The sequence below is a fragment of the Cuculus canorus genome, chromosome 1 (genome assembly GCF_017976375.1).
Source record: "Cuculus canorus isolate bCucCan1 chromosome 1, bCucCan1.pri, whole genome shotgun sequence".
Lineage (NCBI taxonomy): Eukaryota > Metazoa > Chordata > Aves > Cuculiformes > Cuculidae > Cuculus > Cuculus canorus.
Genome location: NC_071401.1, coordinates 145,783,505 through 145,808,676, shown reverse-complemented (window position 1 = coordinate 145,808,676; position 25,172 = coordinate 145,783,505). Strand labels below are relative to the sequence as shown.

The following is a 25,172-nucleotide window of genomic DNA, read 5'->3' as shown; positions in this document are numbered from 1 at the left end:
ATCATTGATCCAGATGAGTCTCTTGAGAGCCTTCCAACCTGGAAAAGCTATGCTGTTACTTGCCTGAAAGTTTGCGGGTCACAAAAGCCATTATATGTGTAAAAGCCTGATCAGGTGTAGGTCGTACAAGGTCCAGATGACTGCATTGGATTTAGATGTTTGTTGCAGGTGCTGTGCAGGAAGGAATTGGTTGTTTGGCTGTATTCCCCACCAGTGAATCGTCAGATTCAACATAGCAAATGCTGCTGTTGCTTTTGCTACTTTGGGGATCTCCGTGTTGTAAGTCACAGCAAAGATCTGTGCCATTGGCTCAAATGCTTTTAATTTGCTGATCTCCGTGGATGTTCCCAAGTGTCATCAAGGTGAAGTTGCCAAGGGAAGTACAAAGCCAAAGGTCTGGCCTTGGAGCTGTGTGCATGGTTTGTGACTGAAGTACTTCACAAAACTTCAAGAAAAGTGGAGGAGGTAGGATGGGATGGGAACTGGCACCTGAATTAGGTGTGGCATACACAGAACTAGCAGAGTGCTACAGGTAGCTTTTTAGCTGGTAGAAATAACTGTAGATAGATTGACTTACTCAAGGTGTTTTTCTCAATCATGAATGTCATTCCTGATTTTTGCCATGTCCCACTTCTAGTACATGTGCTTACAGCTTCATTATATGTTACAAGCGTAGAGGAAAAACACACCTGGCAAAGGTCCTTCTTTGTTTTCTCTGGAAGAATAATTCTTGGGTGTGGTTCAGGAGGACTAATACTGACCATTAACTGCTTGGAGCAGTCCCATACAATGCCCTCCCAGAGCTTGGTGTTGCTGGTTGGTCCCCAGCTTATCTTATTTTGAAAGGATAGTTTTCTTGTTCTATTGCAGGTTTGTCACCTTGCATTCATTTTGCAGTCACCCTAGTGAAGTCAGTGGGAGTTCAAGGAGGGAGACAGGATTTCACTCCATGTCTCTGTCCATTCGGTATTATGGAACACTCAGCAAACAAGTATGTGCACTTCATCAGCTCTGCTATTAATTAAGCATATTCCTGGGGGACATATTTATCCAGATGTGACCAAGTCACCAAAGTACTTGGAGTTTAGCTGGGTTTTGTCTGGAATTTGTGTGAACTGCGAACGTGAACTCTGGTTTTCCAGGGGCAGGGGAAGAAGTTGTTTTTTGTCTGGAAGGCCCATTTCTCAGGTTATTTTTGAGCTAAGGCTGCAGGGTTAGAACATGACATTTTTATCTCAGAAGTCAGGAATCATGTGCAGGGGACATAAATGCAAAAAATGAAACAGAGATGTTTTATCTGCTTTGAGCAGAGTGCTCTGGAAAAAAACAGCAGTCCATCTGGATGACCTGCTCATGTGATCTTCAGCACTTACAGATGTCTGGTACCGTATTTAACTTGAATGTAGTTTTGCTCTGAAAAGTGACTTTTGTATAGTTGGTATCATGAAGTTCCACAGTTCACTGTGTTTCCATACTCAAGCATGCTTACTTTATCAATCAATGAATACTTACTCGACTCAGTCTTTGCACATCTGTTTTGGAAATAAGCCTATATATATATATATATATATATATTAGCTTGACCACAACAAGAGTTCAGTAATTGGAAATCGGCAGTTGTAATGACTATATACAAATCAAAATAAAATCCTAGTTTGCTTTGTTGTAACTGTATTTGTTCCACAGGGGTTATCAAGAGTAAAATTTGCTTTACAAATCAGTCATTTGAACAGATGTGGTTCTGATTATGCACAAAACCTAATGAAATAATGCATTTCTATACAGTCACTTTTCAGGCCATTATTACATTTTCTTTGTATTAAAACAACAATAGATTTACCAAGTTCCTTTTACCCAGGTGTTAATTGTGAATCGCTGGGTACCACTGAGCGTGTTCCAGGATGACATCAGGTACGCTGATATGAAGAGTGAGGGCTGACAAAAGCACAGATCCAGCTGCAGGGCTGTTAATCGGAAAACAGGCTAGCAAATGATTTCCTTAGGTTGCGGATGGTCTCAGCTTTTGCTTCGTCTTCGTTGGCATTTCCTCGCTGAGATGATTCAGATAAGCTGAAGGTGTTTGTCAAGGACTGCGATTTGCTGGAATGGAAAACAAGAGTTCAGACTCGGCAGGAGAAGGTGGTAGTTCAAAGCTGATGCTTTGTGTTCCATCACAAATTCAAGGATAAAAGGAGAGGTAAGCAAGGAGAATCTTCATGTGCTAACACATCCAGGAATAAGGGGAGGGGAGTGGAGAGGATGGAGCACAGATAGGTGGCTCCAGTATCATAGTCTAGAGTACGAAGTGTTTCTGAAAACATGATTAAAACCATGCAATCACCATTTGCAATGACTGTTGTGAGGCAGTTAAGTAATTTCACTACTAATACAGAAGAATGGATTCATACTGAGGGTCACCTGTCTCTCATCAGCTGCAGCATGAATGGTGGTCCTGTCCTTTCAAATATGAGGGCATGAGAGGCTGGGCAAGTTGGCAGCCATGTAGCCTGCGATGTGTGCTGTTGCCTGCTCTCCCTGGTGTGTCTGCTCTGTTTGCTGTGTTACACAGCTCTTTCTTTTGGCCATGCTGGTCCTTCTGGATGTGTATCTACTCTTGTTTAAGTTCAAACCAGGACTGTGCTTTGGAAGTAAATCTCCTGGTTTTCCCCTCGTGCCATGCTTTGTCACTGAGTGGTTTCTCCTGGTCAGTAATAGGTATTTAGCACAATACCAGACTGGATTAAAGTACCTGAAATATCTATGGTGTGGTGACTGCATGCTTGGCACCAACATTTTGAACCTCAAGTCCCTTGGTCTTGGGTTGCCCCTCTAATGTGGGCATCATCACTGAAAATCTGTTCCAGTACATCATTCCTCTGCTGTCTGGTAACTATCTTCTCATTCCTAGCTTATATTTTGTTCTGGTCTGTTCATACCAGTTTGCACTTGTGTCAAACTTTTTGTCAACACCCAACATTTTTTTTTCCTGTCTCCTACCGTGGTGGTGGCTGGATATGGTTCATGAAGAGTGGCAGCAAAAGCTGCAACCAGAGAGCCACAATTATTCAGTGGTGTGCTCTGCTCCAAAAGAGTGCTTAAACACACAGTCACCATCTGCAGTTTTATATAAATGAGTAGCACCACTTCTACTCCCTCTCCACCCCCATAGTTTGGGTTCTTTTTTGTTACCAATTGCAAAAGATTTCCTGCTAAAGAACATAATGCAGCTCCTATATTCAGGTAATTGTGAAGGAATGACTCTTGTTGAGCTTTCTGGCCAATAACATGTGGAATACAGCCTGTAAGGAATATATGCGCTGCTGGAAAGGCAGTAGGTGTGTTGGTATGCTTGGGGTAGAGCTCACAATTGACTATGAGCGCATGAGCAAGAGTAAGATTATGAAATCTTAGAGATGTCAAGTACAGCTTGTCCTTCCTAACAACAGTTCAATGTTGGCCTGTTATGCCTAGATACATATACCTCTGAAGTCACTCATAGTTGTCCCAGCTGTTGTCCCTGGGGACTACTACCTGACAGCAGGTGATACATTCTTCATGCCAGCTCAGGGTACATTTTTGACAATCGTATTCTAGTATCTACAGATATTGACAGTTTAACAGAGCACCTACTTCAGATGTGGTTGTGGGGTGGCTTGCTGCTTGGATGTTTCAGTGGGGCTTGGCTGGGTGGGAGCCCGGCCTTGAGCAGGAGGTCTAGGCTGCTGTGGAGGGAACATGCCAGCCTTGGAAGCCTGGACTGGAGAGGACCCAGTTGCTGATCGAACTTGCTGTGGAGATCCAGGTGACCTTTGCTGCTGAGGTGAAGTGGACTGGGGACTTTGGGGCTGCTGTCCTTGAGGAGAGAGCCGCTGCTGTGGAGGTGCATTTGTCCATGGAGGCTGAGGTCCCTGAGGCTGGCGTGGCCCACCTGAACAGGACATACAGGCATAAACATGGGGAAGAGCGTGTGGTGGAGAACAAGCAAGGAATATCTATATGGAAGAACTAAGGGGAAAGACTATTTGGTGTAGCTTCATGCAGAACAATAAGAAAAAAAACTCTTTTATAGATCTAACACTGTTGTCATGCCCATATCTCTACAGTTGTGGTCCGTTTTGGTGCCTCTCTCAGTACTGAAGAAGCTCTAACAGTCTCTCTGAAGGGAGTCACTTCAACATGCTGTACTTTTCCATGTAACTAATATTTCTTTTTTGTGGCAAGCACTTTTTGTGTTGTGAAGGAAGAGTCACTGCAGAATTGACTCTCTGCAGGATATTAAAGCTGAATCTATTGGTTTGGGTCAGCATTCCCTTCATGGGTCCAGTAGTTTGATTTGAGATTGTGCACCCTATTACTATCCATAGACCTATTCCAGCATTATCAGCACATGGCTTCAGCCATATTGGCAGCAGACTCTCAAAACTGAAAAGGATGTGGAAAATAATTGGATATGACATGAGCAATTGCTGGTCATGGCAGATAGCAGCGAGAAGCTGACGAAAGTTACAGCAGCATTGTGAGAGCTGGCTGGATTTTGCAGGTGGTCAAGGGGGAGTTATGTGAGAAAAAACTTTCACAGACATTTGAGAAGGAGTACTGGAGACAGAAGGGGAACCAGTATCCCACAAGGCCAGCAATTCCTAAGTCATCATATCAGTAATACCGTATAATGCCAAGATTATATAGATGCCTTTGGCACCAGAAATACCAGATTTTGGATGCAAGAAAACTGTGACCAATGAGGAAAAAATAATTAGAAATGGGTGTTAATTTGGTAGAAGATTGGGATGGAGAAATGGAAGGACAAAAGTGGCAAGAAGGAGGGGTCTAATTGGTTATGTGAATGGAGGGGTTGGTGTGGCCTGAATACCCACAGTGCAACTTCGTGCTTCATCATCTCAGTGTAGATCAGGCCAATAAACCAAGTCTGTTGTTCTGAGCGACCATGCGAGTCAAACCTGCTTCTGCTGTCAGGAGCAACTAGGAGTGTGCTCTTGCTGACAGAGGAACAGCTGGATGTATGGATTAAGGATCTTAGCATCACCATATTGGTGTCTGTTCCAAGCCTGATAGTACCAGCATCTTCCCATCACTTCTTAACACTTGTAGCCACTACAGTTTTGTGCAAAGACAAATACACTCTGTGCCCAGAATCCTCCTCCAGTGCCTGTTTGAGTGCCTCACTTTGCTGACCCAAGTCTCACTGGCAGTATCAACTGAATCTATATAAATGTTTCACCTCACTTTCTGAACTGCCGTGGAATAGTTGTTTTAACCGATTTTTGCTGAAATGTGCTGCCTGCTTGTCAGTGAATTGGAACAATGAGTGAAAACTTTATCCCAATAACTTTTATTTAGAAGGAAAACTGATGCATCTCAGTCCATATTGTCATGGGACCTGATGAACTATACCTTGGGGAGGAGGCCGTGGTTGAGACAGTTGTCCAAGCTGAGGTCCAGTCTGAGATTTTGCCGAGGCAGGCTGGACCTGTGGAGGCTAGAGGGAAAAAAAGTGATTCCAGTTAATACAGAGTCCCCAAAGAGAAGCCCTGAGGTAATATAGAAACTGCAAAGTCATGAAGTGTTCCTTAAATACACATACAAAACAGCTGGCTGGTAAAATCTCACGGGACTAAAATGGAGAGCTGAGTAATAAAGAGCACAGAAGTTGTTTGCTCACAGGGAATAACAGTGAAGTTACAACTTAGAATTTTTTTTGGCAATTGGGAATTACCAAATGTGTCAGGCCTGAGGGAGTCTCTTAGTCCCATCTCCCACTTTGGACGGTTGCCAGCTCCAGATGTTCCAAATGAAGGAGGGGTGAACCATGGAAACATCTATGGAGTAATCATCTCTTTACCCTAAGGGATCTCTTGATTGTTAATAAACAAGGGCCAGCTTAAACCCTGAAATGTGAAGCTTGCTATCTGCTTCACAAAATCTTTGCAACAGTTCCAGATATTTTGTTTTGATATTTATACTCAGATCCTTTGAGTCTCACTCGGCTCTCAGCCTCACTGTTTTCCCATTTCTTAACTCCATTGCTTTCTTCTGAGTTTTGAGAATAGTTCTCACAACCTACCCTTGCTAGGCCATTCATTATTTTGGAAATTTTTACTGCCCTCTCTGTCATTCACCTCCTTTCTAAAGCCAAGAGACTGAATCCCTTCAGTCCCTCCATGGGAATGTTTCCAGGCCCTTAATTGTTTTCATCACTTATCTTTCCCAGATTCGTGATTCCTTCTGCAGATGCCAGAGGCAGAGCTACTTACGTTATTCCAGAGGCACCAGTATCTGTGTTCTCTGTATACATTACCAGTTCGTTTCTCCTGTATCTTAATTTTCTGCTTCTCCCTTGTGAACACAGTCATAGGCTGAGCTACAGTTTTCATCAGCCTGCATGCAACAATTTCTTTCTCCAGGGACGTGGTTAGTCCCATTTGCTAGGTGTACAGATTGTTTATGTCCTCCCTCTTTCCACCCCCAGCCTTGCTTACCTTTCAGTCCTCCATATGGGGTTATGTTTGCTCTTGTGTTGACTTAATGTACGTAGTTATGTCAGATATTCTTCATTTTCATCCCTGGTCCTGACTAATACAAATAAGTTGGTGCCATCTGCGCTTTTCTCTCTCTCACTGTTTTCTCTTTTTGACAGATATTTTAATAAACAGATTAAATAACACAGAGCTGTTGCACAAAGGGCTGGTCCAAGGTTAACAAAAGTCTGAGTAAGCCTATTGCACAGAATTGTTTATGAAAACAGGGGAAGCTGGAGACAGATAGGCCGGTACATGCTGGATTATTTACACGGAGAACACAGTGATAAAAAGGGTCTTCAAGGCTCCTTGAAGGTCAGGAGAATGAGCTAAGTGATTTTGGAAATGGGAAAAAACATTTCATAGTTGAAAGCATTGAAATCAATTTCAAATGACTAACATTAACATGATGATGTTGCCAGGCTTTCTTTTACGCTGTTTTTCTGGGACTTGCCACAGGGACAGGGAGGAAAACCTGGGAATTTTCCATCCTGGCTTCTCATCCTCCATAGCTTGGGACACTAGACATTCCCTTGGTGTTGGTGGAAATTTATTGTCCTAATTCTGTGAGACATGCTGATTAGACCAGCCAAAGAATGGGAATCAGATCTCATGTTCACCTCTACAGCCTTTGCCAACAACCAACCAAAGGCTTCTCAGAGATGAAGACAAAACAGGATTTTGAGACTAATAAATGAAGGGATGCCTTTGGAAGGGAAACACTGACTGGAAGGAATGGAAGTGGGGCAGAGAGGTGAGAAGAGAACCTCAGATGTAACCATGAAAGGAGGTTTCATGTTGTGGCCATGAAAATAAGGTTATTAACATCTTATCCTGTCCGTGGCTCAATTAACCCAATTATCATGACCAAGCTTGCCATTCTTTACCTACTAGCCCTCTGCTAACTGTTTGCAAGAATTAAAATCTCTCATATCTATGTCTTTATCCAAGGCCAGCTTCTGCTCCACAATGAAACTTTCTTTTAGCCCTTTCCTGCTTCTTTTGTTTAATAGTACTTGTCTGTTACCTTGCCTAAGGCTTTTTTACAATCTAGCTACATTATTTTGACTGATTGCCTGCTATCTACCATTTTATGAAAGAGTTCGCAAAGAAACGAGGGCAAAAGAATCAAAAGGAGTTAATGGGACATTTTTCTTCACAAAACGAAAGTAGATGCTCTTAAGCTATGGCTCTGTTGGTTTGGTAGTCTTCTGTATTATTCTTTAAATTATTGTCTGACATAATTGATAAGGTCAATGACTTGTCTACATTTTTCTACACTACTCTTAGAAATTTTTAAACACATATTTTGTATCTGTTGTACACCAAATCTCTGGAGCAATAACTGCTGATAATGAAATTGCACATTGTTTCTTGGCAGCTTAGTTGCTTCCTGAATTCAGTTCATTGGATGTAGCCTTCTGGGTCTGGGTTCTTAATAATTTTTAAAAATATCAGTCGTCACTGATTTAACTACTGTTTTTGTTCTCTTCCCTGTCTTTCTGATCAGGAAATGCTAGATCTACTTTAAGAAGTTCCCCACTCTCAGTAATTAAATTTACTGGAGTCACAACACTGTCCCTGTTGTCTTCCTTTTCTCCCTTAACTTTGGATGATCCATAGAGCCCACCAATTCTTTGGTAGGGTTCCATCTTTTGATGAATGCAAAGAATTTATTTCATTCTTCCCTCTATCTGCTATTCAAAATCAATTTCTATCCTATTTTTGTTTCCTTTTATTACTTGCATGATGGTGCATAAAGGTTTTCTTAAATGTCAGATTTCCAAATTTGGAAGATTTTTTTTTTTCTGTTTGTCTTGAATATCCTCTATCACCTTGCCACTAAGCTCTAGAAGTTTATTTCTTGCATTCTGGGTTCGAAAGCAGATGATAAATGTATACATGCATTCTGGAAAACAATGTCATCTCTAATAACATCTGTATAGTTTTAATATGAGGGAGTTGATTTATTTTCTTAATTTTAAAATAATCTTTTCAAACTGCTTGTGTCATACAGTTACTTTTTGATATCATATCTGTCCCTTGGATATCAAGCCTAGTGGTATATATTCACATTCTGAATTTGCACCTGAGTGTAAGGCTAGGTCACATTGTTGTTTCCTGTTGTGCTTGGATTTTGCAGTTCCTGGAAGCAGACACGTATAGAAATGGAGAACTCTCTCTGAATTTCCTTCCCACGGTGCTATTTGACTTGCTTCTTGATAGCTGTAGTCTCACATTATTATGACTTTTTCCTGCCTCTGTCAATGCTATGCACTCAGTTTCATAATGTCTTGATTTTTTTCTTGATCCAGAGATTAGTACAGGTGGCTCCAGTAATGTATTTAGATGTTCTATGCATACCCATAGGATATCCAAGGGTATTTCTATGTATTCATAGATGCTGCTGCATTTGTATTCAGAATTGTTATATTTGTCATTTTGTGGAAGACTTCACCTGTAGCTCTAGTTCTGCATCTCACCAGCCTCACATGTAATTAATTCTCTCCGCACATTAGCAACTATGTGTTATAGCTTTATGTTGCTAATTATAGCTTGTGCAGTTTCTGCATTTTTTGTTGTACGATGATCTTTCACTATGGCATTCTAGTTAACATGTTTCTAATTGACTTGATTTTTATCTACAGTTATTTGTAGGTTGCGTTCTTGATGATGACCCTTTTCTTATTTAACTCTTCTATTCGACATCCTATCTCTCCAGGACCATTTCTTTATTCTTATTTCGGCCCTACTTTAGGTCTGTTGCAATCCAATCCAATCCAATCCAATCCAATCCAATCCAATCCAATCCAATCCAATCCTGTACCAGTATATTACAGACTTGGAAAACAGATGCCTCTGTCTATGTTCTCAGTTGCTGTTGGCTTCCCCTTTGCTCTTCGTTTATGCACCGTATCACGGCTATTTCAGATGGCCACCTATCCCTTTTGTATTGCTTTCCCCATCTTAAAGCATTTGTAATGCCTATTAAATGTCCCTCACTCTAGCTAAAGCTTGGTTTGGACTTACCGTGATACCCTTTGTGTTGGGCACCTGGTTTAGCCGGAGTGCCTGTCATACAACAGAAGCTGATCCTTCAGCCTGTTTACTTTCCTGTCCTTTATTTTGTACAGTATTTTTTAGAAGCATTAAGGCATCAGTTTAAATGCTAAAATGTCAGGTTCTTATATGAATTCAGCTTTAGTCAAGCCTCCTCCTGATGAAGGGAGAGGAGGGCATGTCCAAAGAAGAAGGGCTGCAGTAAGGAATAGAACAACTCCTTGTGGAGATTCTCACTTTCTGTTCTGGGAAGAACAGATTTCCATAAGGGATGCAAAAAATGTAAAGAAACCTATCTTGCAGGATGGTGTTAGATGGAGATAACATTGGGCTTTACAAGAACCTCTAAAAATGACTGTCTTTGATATGAATCTATGAATTTAGCAATTTAGATGTGTGGTGTGATGTCACAGTTATATAGAAGGAGAAGAAGGAGAAAGATGCCATTCTTAGGGGTGCGCATTTCAAAGGGTCTACGAGAGACTTCTTTGGAAGAGCAGAAGTCAGTCTATCCATAACACTCCAGTATGGGACTGTTCGTCTCTCTGAGATATCTGACTGCCTGACATCCCCAGGGAGGAGAGAGAGAGAGACAAATGTTCAGTAAAATGATTTGGCCGTAAGGTCTCCATTTGCTCATACCCAGGGTCTCAGTGGTGATGGAGTAGATCCAGCGGTGATGGCAAGCTGAGTCATTTTGGAAACAACCAGATCGGCTATAAGCTGTCTGTCCTCTTCCACATGCTCCCCAATCAGAGGCATTGAGCTGTCCATCACCTGCCAGAGGAAGGAAAATCAACAGTTAGCAAGGAGGTTTCCTGATGGCAGATGCCTGCTTCAACTCATCTCTCACATTAACCTGTTCTGTGTCTCCACATCCTTGCCAACACCTATTGTCACCACTCCTCTCCACACTTAAACATTGACTTGACTTTCCTAGGTGTGGGATTTCACTTTTTTTTTTTTTTTTAGAGATGGCACATACTTTCCTCACTTTTCATTTCCCTTTCCTTCACAACCTGGAAGCCAAGCCAAGACTTCTGGTGGCTGGTGGCTTTCTAAATCAACTAAACACAAACTTGCTTCTTCACATGTCCTGAGGAGATGTCACTGATTAATGAGGTCTCTGGCATTGTCTCACAATATTTGGGCATGACATTGCAGCAGAAAGACCCACAGGAGAAGGGAAGAAATGTACCACATCCTGAGGGTGTGAGAGCAATAAGGACTATGGGAAACCAGGAAACATTTGGAACTAATGAATGCAAAGCACTGCACCCTGAGAAGTAAACACCACAGATGTATAATGAATAGGATGTCATCGAAACAACAGCAGCCAGCGCAGGAAAGTAAACTTATTCTCTGCTTGTCTTCTTGATGTTGTTGCCATGTGACTACTTCCCAAGCAATACTACAACTGTGCTGGGAAAAGCTGGGAAACAAGACTGTGGGGATCAGGGAAGGAGACCTGTCAAAGGGTCCTTAAGGTAAGAAATAGTCTGACAACAGTAATAATAATGAAAGCACAGCAGACCCTCAGCTGTATAGCAGCCCTAAACATAATTTTCAACAGTTCATCATAAATCACATGCTTTCCAAACATTCGCTAAATCCCACAGGAAGAACTGCACTATGATGAAGTTTAAGATTCAGCTGGAGTAAATATAATTGTACCAAAATACTTGAGTTGGAAGAGTTTATTTTACTTTGCTATTTTTTTTTTAAACCAAACATTAAAACCCCTGGAAATGCAGAGTTAAAGGTTGCATTGCTCAAGAAAGGCACTGACTCACGCTCAGATAACAATCGGAAGTGCACTCCACCCTGGCAAGGCTGCAAGAGTCCACTCTTGGAGTGAAATGGAAAGTTTTGCATCCTTCTTTTTTTAGATTTAAAGTAAGGGGAACTGGGAAAATGAGTTCACTGAGTTTGTATTCTACTCTTTTCTTGCAGAATATAATTTGATTTAATTTCTGCTGGCGTCTCTTGAGAAGACTAAGCAGCCTAAGAAATTATAACTGAGGTTTGCATGGAGAGTGGGTGTTTATGTCCATGACCCAGGGGGTGAAAGGAGGAGGTTGGAAAATTAGATGGAAGTGCTCAGCTAAATACACAAAGTGGTTTTTCATTCCACTGTCCACTTCGCTGTTTCTCTGTTAAAAAATGAGGTGGGGAAAGGAGAGGTTTCCTAGCAGCGTCATGAACATCTAGTTCCTGTCTGTGTCTCACTAGCCAGGGGTTCCTGGGGGCCCTCCTGCAGGTCTCTGCGCAGGTTTCCCTTCCCTCCGCTATCAGCTTAAAAGCATTTTGATTCCAGGTGGCCATTTCAGTTGACAGTTCCAGTTCAAGAGTGAGAAAAGGGGTCTTCCCTGCTCCCTGTAGAGCAATCACGGTGCGAGGGACCCACCTGACCACTAGATGATGCCATTACTCTGGCCAGCCAAGCCCAACTCCTGCATCCCTAACCCTTCCGCAGAGTAACCACGATACAGCTCTGGTCAAAATACCCTAAACCCCGAATTTTCTCATCCTAAGGACTGCTTCCCCCTATTTCTGTGGCTGGAGAGGAAGGGGAAGACGGTGTTTCGCAAAATAAAGGCACCGGGGGAATGAACCTTGGAGCAGGTCCCACCTGAAACAGCAGGCGTGCACCAGGGATGAGGGTACCTGCTGTCCTGCTGCGTAGTGTTTGGCAGGGGACCATGAGCTATGGGAAATTGCAAATATGGGAATGAAAATTCACGTGCATAGGGGAAAGCCTTTTGAAAATGGCAGAGGTTTCTGTGGGCAAAGCAACACAGCTGGTTGCCGCTGAACTGAGAAGGAGCGTAAGATGTCACCTTGTCTTTCCTCTAGGAAAGGGGAGTTGCTCTGGAACTGGGCAGATATGAATGCTAACGCTGAAATAAATCAAACAGCTGGAAGGAATACATGAATCACAGACAGATTGCACTCAACTCTTCCTGGGGACATCACAGAACAGCTGGGCAAGACAAGAAGACATCGGCACATATGGACCCAGCCTTTGTAGCTGCCCAAGGTCAGTGGTTGTTCCCGATGCATCTGCTGTTGCCTGATAAGGTGTACGAGGGGGAGTGGAAAGCGGCCAAGCAGAGAAGAGATTCATGAAAACACCATCCTGGTCCTTCCCCTGTGCCTGTCTAATGCTGAGGACTGAAGGCTGGACTTGTTATTCCATGCTCTGATGTGCAAGAGTGGAGTGTTCGGTGATTTTTAAGGAAGGAAGGGAGGAAACAGATCATTAGACATATCAAAAGAAACGATATGGCAGTGCTGAAGGGACTGGCAGAGGTTCTTGCAGGGCAGCAAGGAGCATGTCTTGTAACACCGCCTAACTCTATGGCAGGTAGGGCTTAGCTGATCCAGGAGGAAGAATAAATCACATGGATCATATTATTTGCCCTTTAGTTGATCACAGAGATATGAAAATGGGTTAGAAATATGGTTGCAGAGATATGGAAAAGGATTAGATTACCCCCCCCCCCCAAAAAAAAAAAAGGCAGGAGAAATTATTAAATCATCCATGCTGCGAAGCTCTTTTGAGAATGTGGCTGCGAACAGTAGTACTGAACTTACACTGTTTGAGTATCTGGCCTTCTGATCAAGTGCTGATTATTCATGCTGAATATTCCCTTAAAGTGACAAAGTTCTTTAAAGCAGAGGAAGAAGAAGTACAAGCGTTTACCATTAAATTCACAGCTGTTTTAATAAATGGAAACTTTTCAATATGAACCATGAAAATGGCACATAAGTGTGCTAGTGCTTTGAAGGGCAAAAATGCACTGGATTCTGCTGTTTTCAATGGGAAAAGAAAAGATGGTGAAGTTCAAGTAACAGCAAATTCCATGGGTGCAAGATGACTCTTGTGCTGTGCTGATAATCTCATTCTGTTTGCAACAAACCACTGTGATAAATCTCAGTTCACAGAACTGCCTGCCCATCACTGCCTCTGCAGATCTTTCCTAGAGAACTATGTTGCACTGTGAAAATTAATTACTGCCTGCAATTGCATTGTGTAAATTCCTTATTTGTTCAGCCCATTTAGGCATGTTTTCTTGTAAAATGTCACAGCACACTGTTCCTCCTCACCAAGAAAAGTACAACTGTCACACTGTCAAATAACTTTCTTCTCCTGCTATCAAAAGAAAAAAAGGAAAATAAAGGATCAGTTTCTGACCAAGAAAAGTGCTTCAGGAAGTAGGTTGGAGGCAATTAATTGCTTGTCAGCACCTCCCCCTAATCTGCATAAAGTAGAAAAGGTGCCACTTTGGCTTTTTTCTGCTCTTTGTATTCCACTACTCTACTCCTTTTCCAAAATGTCCATTAGCCTGGCATTTGAAAGCCTGCTAGATCTTGGTACATCAGGCCAAGTAAATCAGATTCTCTTCTGGGATAATTCAGCATGATCCATCTGAAGCTGATGTTTTTCTTCTGATTTGTATCATGTTAGATCATTTGCTTTTTACCTTGGTCTCAGAGAGAGGAGTATTAGTGTGCATCGCTCCCCTCTGTGTGCAAGCTGTTGATGATTGTTAGCGTATGGATGTGCTTTTCATCCAGTCAGTCACACACAGGGGTAGATGTGAAAGCCCAGAGGTAAACCCTGACAGAGGTATATAATTCTTAAGCACAGAATTAGCCATGTGTGCACGTACATAGGCTTATATGCAAGAATAGGTGCAGGGATATGAAATCCTCATCTCGCATCTGACCATGTATGGACATGGTCCAAATGTCCTTACAGTTGTCTCTGCTTTCTTGCCCTTCCTTTCTCAGCTATATTTGCATACAGATATAAAAGTAGGCAGCAGTCTGCTCCAGGGAACGCTCCTTTAGGTGCTGATGAATTGCATGCAGGAGCAGACCTGTCAGCCGTGGCCCCATCACTTCAGGAAAGACAGAGGGTTGCCAGCGTCTGGTTGCTGGCAGCACACTTCTATCACACGGCCTTTGACAGGTCACTGATCCGCGGAGAACAGATACATATTGCAGGAATGCACAGTCGCTGGAGGGCTCATGTGGTTCTCATCAGCATCCCAACCCTCAGCGGGTGGGACTGCTCTCCCACACATAGCTTTCCAGTGTGTCAGCACCCCTGCATGAAGCCATAGGCTGGCTCTGCTCATCTTCCGTGGCTGGCCTGTGTTGGTGGAGTTTACAGCAGGTCAGATGCTGTGCCTCCTTGAGTCACATAATGACAGAAGCACTTGCTTACTTGCCAGATTTTCTCTCCCTCAGTGTCTCTTAAATTTCCACTTTGATTTTCTGGCCAGCTTTTCCTTCTTTGCCCTGTTAGGATGACCTAAGTGCGCTATTTACCCCTCTCCCAAGTGTTCCTCCTGGCCTGGCAAAAAGTACATTGAACTTTAGCTCTCAGAGCCATAGTCTGTCCAGCTCTGAACACAAAAGTTTGTAGTCCATACTGCCCACAGAAATTGCATGGTGCTTTGTCTTGCTGATCTGTTATAGCAGTGAATGCTGTGTGGGCAAATGATTTTAGAAAATACACCTTTTTTTTTTTTAATTAAATTGTTCATGCTATTTATGGAGCAATTTGCTATGCGCTCACCTGTTATTTTACTCTTTTAAATTAGATTCAACTAGGATTTTTGTTATTGAGAGTCCCTTTAAAGTGATCAGAGAATGACAGGTTCATTTATAGACAAACTGAGATGTTTAATCGACTGAATCACCTTGCTGGACCTCTGTGTGGGTAATGGGAGGAGGTTAACTTGGCTAATGTGGCAGCATCATCTGGCACGTGAATTCAGGCTGGGCTGAATACGAGCATGTTTGCTCATAATGCTGTTGATTGCTACTAACAGCTATGAGAGATGCACTGGCTTTGCAAGTGTTTAGCCTAGGAATGATGGTACGGGGCACTGGTGACACTGGAGACACCGAGAACTTTGGCCGCTGCCTGCCACACTTGCAGGCTGTTATGTGCTCAACAAGAAGGTAGCTTCAAATCTGTCCCATGCTGGTAAGGTTCTGCAGTGTGGGGATTTATCAAGTGGAAAGCTGGAGCAGCCCAGCAATCTATGGCTCTCTATTAACTTTCACAGTCCACGCTGAGAAATGGAGGCACTTCAATTGTGACACCTTGCTGCATATCTGCCAGTTTAGCTGGAACTCTAAATCAGTTTCTTGTGTATCAGTGGGTCACAGCTTGGAGGATACAGGTGGGCACAGAGGAGCAGTGACTGCTGAACCATGCACACAGTGGTAAACAAGCACATTGGTGCACGTGAAGTCTGAGGGACAATGTTTGTAGATACAATTCCCAAAGATGACTTGCATTCAGGTTTCTCATGCTCTCACCTCAATTATATAGTCTTTTCCGTCTTTGCTGTGGACAGCTTTGACAGCGCAGATGTCAAGACCTCCAAACATTTCTGAGCAGGCATCTGCCCAGAGTCTGTACCTGTAGAAACCACAGAAGCACAGTGTAGGATTAGCTGTCATTGGGTAGTCCATCAAATACAGCCAACTGTTCCGCTGCCTACACGAGGGCAAAGAGATTCAGAAGCCCTTTTTATCACAAGGCACACTTCATATGCTTTGCTGGGTCATTGTCACCCTCTTTTGCACAGGAGATGGGGGAAAAAAAAGGTTTTGCACAAAATTTCCCTTCATTTCAGATTGTTTTAATCCTACCCTCAAAACCACCTTAAAATGTTTCTTTCCCTCCTTGGTATTTACATCAGATCTCCACTCAGTTGTCATTTGGCCAAGCTATAAATATTTAGCTTATTTAATCTTCCAGTAGTGTTGGCCCCTTAGCATTTGTATTGGCTTTGCTTGAAAGCCTTCCACTATGCAGGCAGCTTTCTTCTGATAAGATGCTGGGGCTGGAATAGGATTGGAAAGTCGGTGCAGAATTTAGCAAGGAGTGGCCATCCCCTCCCTGATCTGTAACCCAGCAGCTCCTGCTTTTTACAATTTACTCTTTCAATTTCTTCCTTTTACATCCTCCTGCCTCCCTTCTATCCCCTCAGTGTTGCTTCTAACCAGGCTGTCCCATCACATGGACCATGCAGTGTTTTATTACAGGCTGTAGCCCTTTTCTCTGGGTGTTCCAAGACAGGAATATGAGCTGATGTCCCCTTAGCAATCCTGGTATCAAAGGAGAAGAGAGAATGACAAGAGTCACGTTATGGGGGACCGCATTGCTCTGCTGTGGAAATGAGGAGGGAATAAGGTGGCCTGGTTTTATTTCCTGTGCAGCTGCACTGCAGTCACACAATTTCAATAAAAATAATAATCTCAGAACAGCAGGTCTGTAAGCAGGACTATGACAAGATGCAGAGAGGGGAGGGAAGGCCACAGTCTCATGAATACGCTGACATTTTACAAACCCTACAAGGACTGGGAAACGAGCTGTTCTGGCCAAAGAGCAAGTTTACATCCTTGAAGCCAGCAAGAGCCCCCATAGATTGACAATATAATGATCAGCTTGTGTGAACAAAATGTCTGTGGAAAGAAGAAAGAATATGACTTATATGAATACTGGTGTTCTCTTATCCTTAATGAGGAGACCAAGCACATTCACCCCAGTCCCCCTGAGGAAGACAGTGCCTGAGAAGGAGTCAGTAGCATAAGAAGAAGAACTATGGACCTTGTGAGCTAGGCAGGAGTCATGGTGAGACACCCTCATACATTACCCCACACCCAAGAACACCATCACATAAACCACCTCTCCTCCTGAGGGACTTCTCTAGGTATCTGGGTTAAGCCACCAAGCACAGGGAATTATTGCAGGTGCCAGAGACCCCAATAGCTGTATGTTGCTGGCCTTAGGTGAGCACTGGGAAGCATCAGGGTTGATAGGCTGGGATAGCAGTGCTACAGGACAGAAGAGCGTATTTGTGCATATACATCAGGGCTGGCATTTGCAGTGGATTTACTGCCATTTTGGCTAGTATTACCTGAACGAGTCAATCCTTTGAGCTACTGTTCAGTACAGCAGGTAGTTTGGGTTGCTCCTTCTCATCAGAGGATTTCAGCACATTCTTTGTTGCATGCACTGATGACTCACAGATTTCCACAGGATTTGTTGATTTATGGCTGGGTAAGGTTAGAGCGGTGAATTGTGGTACTACATGTATAAAATGAACCTTCAAAATGCAGTGTGGCAAGCTGGCAGGAATCTGGATTTTAGTCTTATGACACTGCAATGAGGAAATGTCTACCCTTCATCTCTCTAACTTCAGCTGTGTTATAAACAACTAGGATACATAATAATGTTGAGTTCCCACAGTCCTGTTAGGGTCTTGAGGAGTCACCTTCAGCATCTGATTTGAGGCTTGGCTTGGCTTCTCTGTCTTTCAAAACTAAAAGTGCAGAATGGACCTTAGATGATCATCTGCACAATTGTTGTACTCTAAAGAGGGGACATTTCTTTAATCTGGTCTGAAAGAGTGCAGAGATTACTCATCTCCTCCAGGCAATCCATTTCTGTGCTACACTATCCTTACTGTTAGAAAATATTCAAACTAACATTTCCTGCTATTTTTTAAGCCCATTATTTCTTACAGTATTATGCTACTAATATAAATAGTAAGTAATGCCCTATTAGCAGCCTTTTACATGGTTGTAGAGTTTGTGGCCTTTAAATTTTTTCATCTTTAGGGCGAAGTGGTGGTCAGCAATTACTCTTTAAATGTGATGCCCAGACCTGGACAGAGTCAGATCATGATACCACAAACTGGAAGTTTAATCTGAAAAAAATATCAGATTCAGTAGGGATGAGTGCCTACACACAATCTATGGATTCTATAAATGTACAAATAATCTGTTTACATAGGATGGAGAACAAGTGACTTTGCCCAGAGACTCATGGATACCGCATCACTGAAGGTGTTCAAGGCCAGGTTGGATGAGGCTTTGAGCAACTTGTTCTAGTGCAAGACATCCCTGCCCATGGCAAGGGGATCGGAACTAAGATAATTTTTAAGGTCCCTTCCAGCCCAAACCATTCTATGATCCTGTGATATTAGTTCTGCAGAATAGGGTTTGGGAGTTACAGCAAATCATAAATCACTATAAGTGAACAAATGTTATGCAGTTGCAATATTAGCAAATATCACAGTGATTTGAATATATACCATCCGCAAATTTATCCTGTAAGGTGCATGAGGCAACTCCTTTTGCTTCAGTGAGAAGACCTTAGCTGAAATAGTGTCCACTTTTGGGGCACTGATGCAAAAAATGCTTTCAACACTTCAGCTTACAGATTATTCTCTCTGTTGAGGAGAAGAAGAAGACTTTTCTGTGTTTGCCTCTCATTAATAACATACTTAGAATAACTTCTTGTTGCTTCTTGTTTTGTGCTGTGACCTTTCTGTTTTTATCCCTACATGTTTGTGCTCGTGTGCTTGACCTTAGCCTGCTGGTCTTGTTTCCTGTGGCTATATTCACTAAAGATCTAATGATTTAGCAATGCTGGTTTCTATCTGTACTTCCAATCTGTTCTCCAAAATACGACAGTTTGCCTTTGTGCCCTTAGTATTTTTTTAAGGAAGCACTTGGTCTTTTAAATTCCTTTATCTAGCCTCCTGGGAGACCTCACTTACCATTTCTCTCAATTAACCGAAGTCTGAAATACAGTTCCTCCTTTCTAACCCAAGAATAGCTAATACTGTCTTGAAACTCTCTTCCTTACCTCTCTGTCATTGCAATCTGTTCTAGCATTGCAGAACCTGTGTTTGCCTTCCAGTTTCCAGAGATGGACGTCCTCCTAGGAAAACAAACCAAAAACATAACCCGAACATGAAAGTACACCCCTGCCCCATCCTGCCTCATACTGTAGTACTCATTCTTGACTCAGTGCTTGTACAGGAGGGGATGAGGTGAGATTCTGCCTCACAGAAGCCTTCACAAATCCTGCCTCAACAACACTCCATACGTGATATGTCATGCAGACTCATGAAAAACTGAATGAGGAGTTAGGAAAAACTCTAAGGAATATTAAGCACACGTTAAGTTCTACGAGTGCTTTATTTCTTTAGACATCAGACCCAGGAGAGCTGAAATGCCTGTAGAAGATCTCTGGGCTAAACACCCTTGTGTTCTTCAATGGGTAGCACCCTCTGTCCATGGAAGAGCAACTTTCCAGGCAAACATCTACCTAAGCATCTTCACAAATGTCAGCTCTGATATTCTGGGTCTCCTTAACTTTGATTTCAATTGTACTAGTGTCATAAAATATATGATTATACCCTCTTTTCACTGACTTTTCATTGAGCTGTTTGTGGCTCTCTGTGTCTGGACTTGGAGAATTTATAGCTGCAAAACTGTTGGAGTCTTGCTAGCTGCAATTGATGGTTAATTTCCAAAAAAGTTACTATTGCTGGCATGTCCAGGGTTTCATCATCATCCATCAAGGAGTTAAAGTTTTTCCTTTTCTTGACCTTAGGCACAAAGCAGAGTTTGAACAGCCTGCTGTGACAATGCTGTGCTAATAACTCTGCCATAAGGTATATGCTAGGACAAGTCAACAAGCGGACAAGATACATCCAGGAAGTACCTTTAAGCTGATGAAGATTTAGGTATTTTAGGAGAAGGGAGTATGAGATGTGATCCAACACTTGAACATGAGGTGGTGGGAACACTCACTGCCAGTTCTTTCACCTTTTCAACATGATATGAAATAGAGACTCTGAACTTGCAAAACTTTGTGAAACAATGGTAATACTCATGACCTGCAGACCATAAACTTGGATTATTATATTGACTGTCTAAGATTCCCCCTTACTCTGGTAAGCCTGGCGTACTTCTTCCATGTATCTTCTGAAGTGGTATATATACTTGCTGTGAAATTTAAATAGTCAGAGGAGGGATAACAAAGGAGCATAATTACTGTGTTGAATAACTGTATTTTCATATAGTTGGCTCTTGTCCCTTGTTCCCAACATTGATCTTTCTGCCCTACTTTCTAAGCAAAAGAATGGATTCCTAAGCTTTGTGTGTTATGAGCCCTCTGATGGCCTGTATGGTCAGCGTTCAACTCTCAGCCTTTCTTTTTCTTTTGACATGAGATTCTTAGGATTGCATTTTTCACTTCTATGATGGGAAGAACCACTCTTTATTAACATCTATGTTCAGAAAATTGTCCTGTGGTGGCAGATGGCATCCAGAATCCCATTAGTACTGACGAGAACTCCTGCAGTCTGATTAGTGACAAGATTATTTGATACCAATGTTTAGAAAATGTACCTGGCATACCAAATATAAGCAGCTGTGTTGTCCCGGAGAAAACCAAAAACACAGCTATGCATTTTTACAAGGAAGTTTGATGTGGGAAAGCTCCCAAAATAGAAACTCTGGTCTAGTCATTGGGCTGATTGGTTTGACTGGCTTATGTCTACTCATCTCCAGCCAATATTTGGCCTAAAATATGAAATATTTCTCTCAGCTGTATCCCTAATTTTCCTGTTAGGAAACTTTCCTGTTTTTAAAGGGAAAACCTTCATCTGAAGTCCTCTGGACTACTCACCAAACCTCTACACCACAGCCTGTGCTAAGTTCGCTCCCTTCCAAGCATGTCTGAACAGTTCAGGTGTCAAATTATTATTATTCTTTTTGTATTCAACTGTAAGTGGAAAAGAAGACTGAAGACAAAAATCTCTCCATAAGGATGCCCTGCCTCAAGCCCCATTTCTCTTAGGGGCTGAAAATCAAAGTGCTTCCAATCATACTAAACATTAGGGGCCCAGAACGCTATACAGTCAGTATCTTGAAGGAAAGGACTCCAGGATTTTAGGAACCAGTTGATCAAGCAGATCTGTGACCAAGACACTTTCAGCATTTCTTAGGGTAAGTAGATAGACTAGCAAATCAGGGGCTGTTGGTGTCCTATAATCACCGTCTCCAAGCTGGGCCACTTCAGTCTGAAAGTAGGTCTAGTTTAGACACAATTGGTGTCGTATCCCCTGTACACTGAACCGTATTTCAGGTGTCAAGATCAGAAGTCACACTCATGAAACTAGAAAGGAGAGGATAATATCCTCTTACTAAGAGCTGGTGAGGAATAGCCCACCTCTGAAACTCAACAGCAGCTGACTTCATTTCAAGTGAAAAATATTTCACAAGTCTTAACTGGAAATGCCCCTAGTTGGGATGAGGGTGCAAGCATAATTTCTGTCCCAGTTTCTTCTGGCACATGAACAATACTTGTGTTTTCTCTTCACCAGCATGACAATGACAGTCAAATACATTTGGTGGAATTTTAGGCACGTATCACATGTTTATCTGCTGTTTTGAGACTGGCCCAAGGCACGGCCTAAGTAGGTGTTTGTTAGTAGTGTAAATCTGGAGTCACTGCACTAAAGTCAATGGGAAACTGAACTCAAGCCTTGGGTCATGGGCTGGAAGGAAGTGCATTGAACATCTGGGGTGGAGAGGAATGCATGAGTCACTCTGCAGCATCCTCCCTCTGGCAGATGCTTGATGCAAAGTAAACACATTTTAGAGAATTTCAGTACTCAGTCTTTTCTCAGAAGGAAGGGGGCTTTCAAAGTTTATATGTGTGGGTGAAGGTATAAAAATATGAGGTAGATTCTATGGCTCACAGATCAAAGTAATTCAATTAATATGACGTTACTGCAGATGCTGTCATTGCCTTTAAGGCTGAGATTTCCTAGCATGACTAATGATTTTTATTCTTCTATTTGAGACACCAATGAGAACTCTGATATTTTGGGTGTTGGACATAGTAGGGACTTATTTATACCATAGAAATAACCTTCTGTTCTGTCTGATGCTGGGAGAGAAGGAACAGCCCATAATCGGACCAAATATACTGCTTTCCCAAGCTCACATCCATAAATGGCTCTCTCAATATAAGTCAAACTTCGGGGTTACCAAGTCACTGGGTGAATTTTGCTGTTTGCTTTCTTTGCTAATAAGCTTCGTTTCTCATTAAGGTGTTTCCTGTTCATGGCTGTTTTAATGTGAAAAGTTTTTTCATTTAGCAAACAATTGTTTGCGCAGCTATATTCCCGAGTGGGATTAGCTCTTATTGTGACTGCTTTCTTTCCTCAATCATCTCGTATTATTTCTGGTCCTTGTCTGGATGAGTGCATGGTGAATGAGAATAATAAACAGGGACAGAATATGGTCAGGCTAACTGGACCTTTGTTTTACTTAGCGGCAGGCTGAGAGCAGGCTGTGGAGCCAAGGCTGGGTAAGTTGGCAGGAACAGGGAATTTTAATTGATATTTTAAACCTTCCTTCCTTTGGCCAATTTGAGCTAGACTCTGTAAGATGTTAATGTAATATTAGGCAACTGTGCTATTGTTGACCTGATCAGATTTAAAATGAATTTTCTCTCATTGAGTTCACACTAAATAGCCCAGTGCCCCACAAGTCCTTCCCATGAAGAATGTGAGTCAAGCATTATCTAGTTTACTTAAATACCTCTGTGCTAACTGAGGAATCTAACTGGGAATTTTAGGCAGCTATAGCTGAAAAATATGTGGTCATGTACATTTGATTATCTCACTTAACTTTGTTTCGCCAGAACTATGGCTTGAGGGTTTGTAAACATGGACCCAAAACTCATAGTGTTGTGGATGTTAGGTAACACACGATGTTTATCTGGTGACCTGAAAAATGTACTGCTGGAGCTGTCTGCTTGTCCAAAATTTTGTGGCTGGATAAGGAGCTTGTGGAGAAGCTGTGCTATTTGTCTTTTCTCATCTACTGGTTTGCAGTAAGAAGAAACAGGTGTCTTACCGACTCATGTGGTTAGACCTTTAATTGAGCTTGAGAACTACTGAAGTTTGGCTGAATGTTTTTTAATATTTTTAAACACACCAGTATTGAGGGTTGCATTTGTGACACCTCCCTCACTACCTCAAAGGGCAGGGAGGAGCTTTGGGGCACCCAAAGAAGTGCCCCTTCCTTTCCCTCCTTTGTTACAGTTCAAGGAGCACACATGCAAAATGCTCACAGAAATGCACATGCTGGCCAGGCTGAGACCATTCGTACCCAGTGTTGTGTGTTCCTCCTGTCCTCATGTGGCTGCAGTGCCGCAATTTCCAGCTGGGGAGAGGAGGGGGTGTTGCTATGGGTTGGAGACTGTAGGACTCCATGAGTTGCAGCTGGCTCAATCTTTTTTATTGTTCCTCCCATGTGGGAAGAGACTGGATTCAGTTCCCTCTAGAGGGTACTGGGAGCTAGAGGATTTTGCTGGGAAAGATGAGTCCTTCAACAACAGGAGGCAGAAATGATATGTGATGGCAAACCACAGTTATCACAGTGGAAACTAACTGAATGTCAGAAACACGTAGAGAGACATTTACCTTCCAGAAGCAATGAGCTGACAGTGAGTAATGGAGAAGATGATCGGTAGATGAGAGATCTGGGTCCAGAAGTGGGAGGAGAACAGCAGGGCTATTCTTCAAAGAAATTAAGTCAGCTTCCTACTCCTGCCCAGAGCAGACACCAACTGAATCACATCCACAGCAGTCTCCCCCTCCCCTCCATCTCACTCCAGCATAGCCACGCACTCACATGTAAGCCTTGTAGTTGCTTCCGATTTTCTGGATGCGGATGTCGTACTTGGAGTCAATGAATGGCTCAGTAGTGGCATAGGTTTTTGCCATGGCTACAATACTGGCTATGTCCCGGAAGTCATGCTGGTTCTCAACTTTGACCTTGATTGCCAAAATCCAGTGGAAAAGTGGTAAGAGCGAAAAAGGACAGGAATACTTTGTGAGCGTAAGTCATCTCCATGTCTGAATAGCACAACATCAGTTAAAACCCACAGAGATGGAGCTGAGGATGGAGCAGGAATGGCATGAATTAAAAAGAGAGGTTCCCCAATCCAAGCCAACACAGAACAAATCAACCCCTTTCTCCTTCCTCATGCATAAAACCCAGTAAATCTGGCACCGGGGAGGCAGCTAGCCCTTTGCCCAGATGGCTCTTGCTGATGCTCATTGCTTTTATGATATTTCAGAAAAATATTTGATCTCTTAAGTGGCATTACTTCATTCAAACATTGGAACTGCTGTTTCCCATGTTGGGATGGATAAAACCAGAGTATTTTGGGTGCTCAGAAAAGAGAAATCAATGCCAGAAAATCAACAAGAGAGCTGATCGTCTGCCACCGCTAGGCTTCAGTTCCCTGGCATTTCACATTACCCCCCTTCAGATATTCTTTGAGGAGCAATGCAGGTATCCCAGCTGTAAGCAAGCTCTGAAGGAAAAGAATATCTCTAGGGGAGCCTGTGATTCTCGGAGAGATTTGTGCAAGTGTGATGCCATGGGCATCACAGCATCATGTGTGTGGGACGCATGGGTTGGGTGTTAGGCTTGAGTTGTGCTTGGAAATAAGAGGGCAGTGGCCCACGAGCTGGGAGCTGGAGCTTTTCTGAGAAGATGGCTTTTCACAGATTTGTATTCAGTTATGAGAAACACTCTGTATCTTATACAAAAAAAAAAAAAAGGAAGAAAGAAGGAACAAAACAGTAGAAGCTCTAATGATATGGTCAGATTTCTACAAAAGCTCAGTAATTCAGGCTGAACAAGCAGGTGATGAGAACATAA

At 42.6% G+C, this 25,172-nt stretch overlaps 1 protein-coding gene across 1 annotated transcript in view; it reads right to left on the bottom strand.

The window, feature by feature from the left end:
* Nucleotides 1-110: 110 nt before the first annotated feature.
* SYN3 (synapsin III) overlaps nucleotides 111-25,172 on the bottom strand; it is a 210,346-nt gene continuing 185,284 nt past the window's right edge. The window contains exons 8-14 of the mRNA XM_009557594.2: nucleotides 24,135-24,277; nucleotides 19,282-19,356; nucleotides 15,939-16,041; nucleotides 10,239-10,373; nucleotides 5,413-5,497; nucleotides 3,631-3,928; nucleotides 111-2,100 (exon numbers count right to left, since the gene is read on the bottom strand). Of these exons, the coding sequence (XP_009555889.2) occupies nucleotides 1,968-2,100; nucleotides 3,631-3,928; nucleotides 5,413-5,497; nucleotides 10,239-10,373; nucleotides 15,939-16,041; nucleotides 19,282-19,356; nucleotides 24,135-24,277 (972 nt within the window). The 3' untranslated portion in view covers nucleotides 111-1,967. The remainder of the gene's footprint in view (nucleotides 2,101-3,630; nucleotides 3,929-5,412; nucleotides 5,498-10,238; nucleotides 10,374-15,938; nucleotides 16,042-19,281; nucleotides 19,357-24,134; nucleotides 24,278-25,172) is intronic.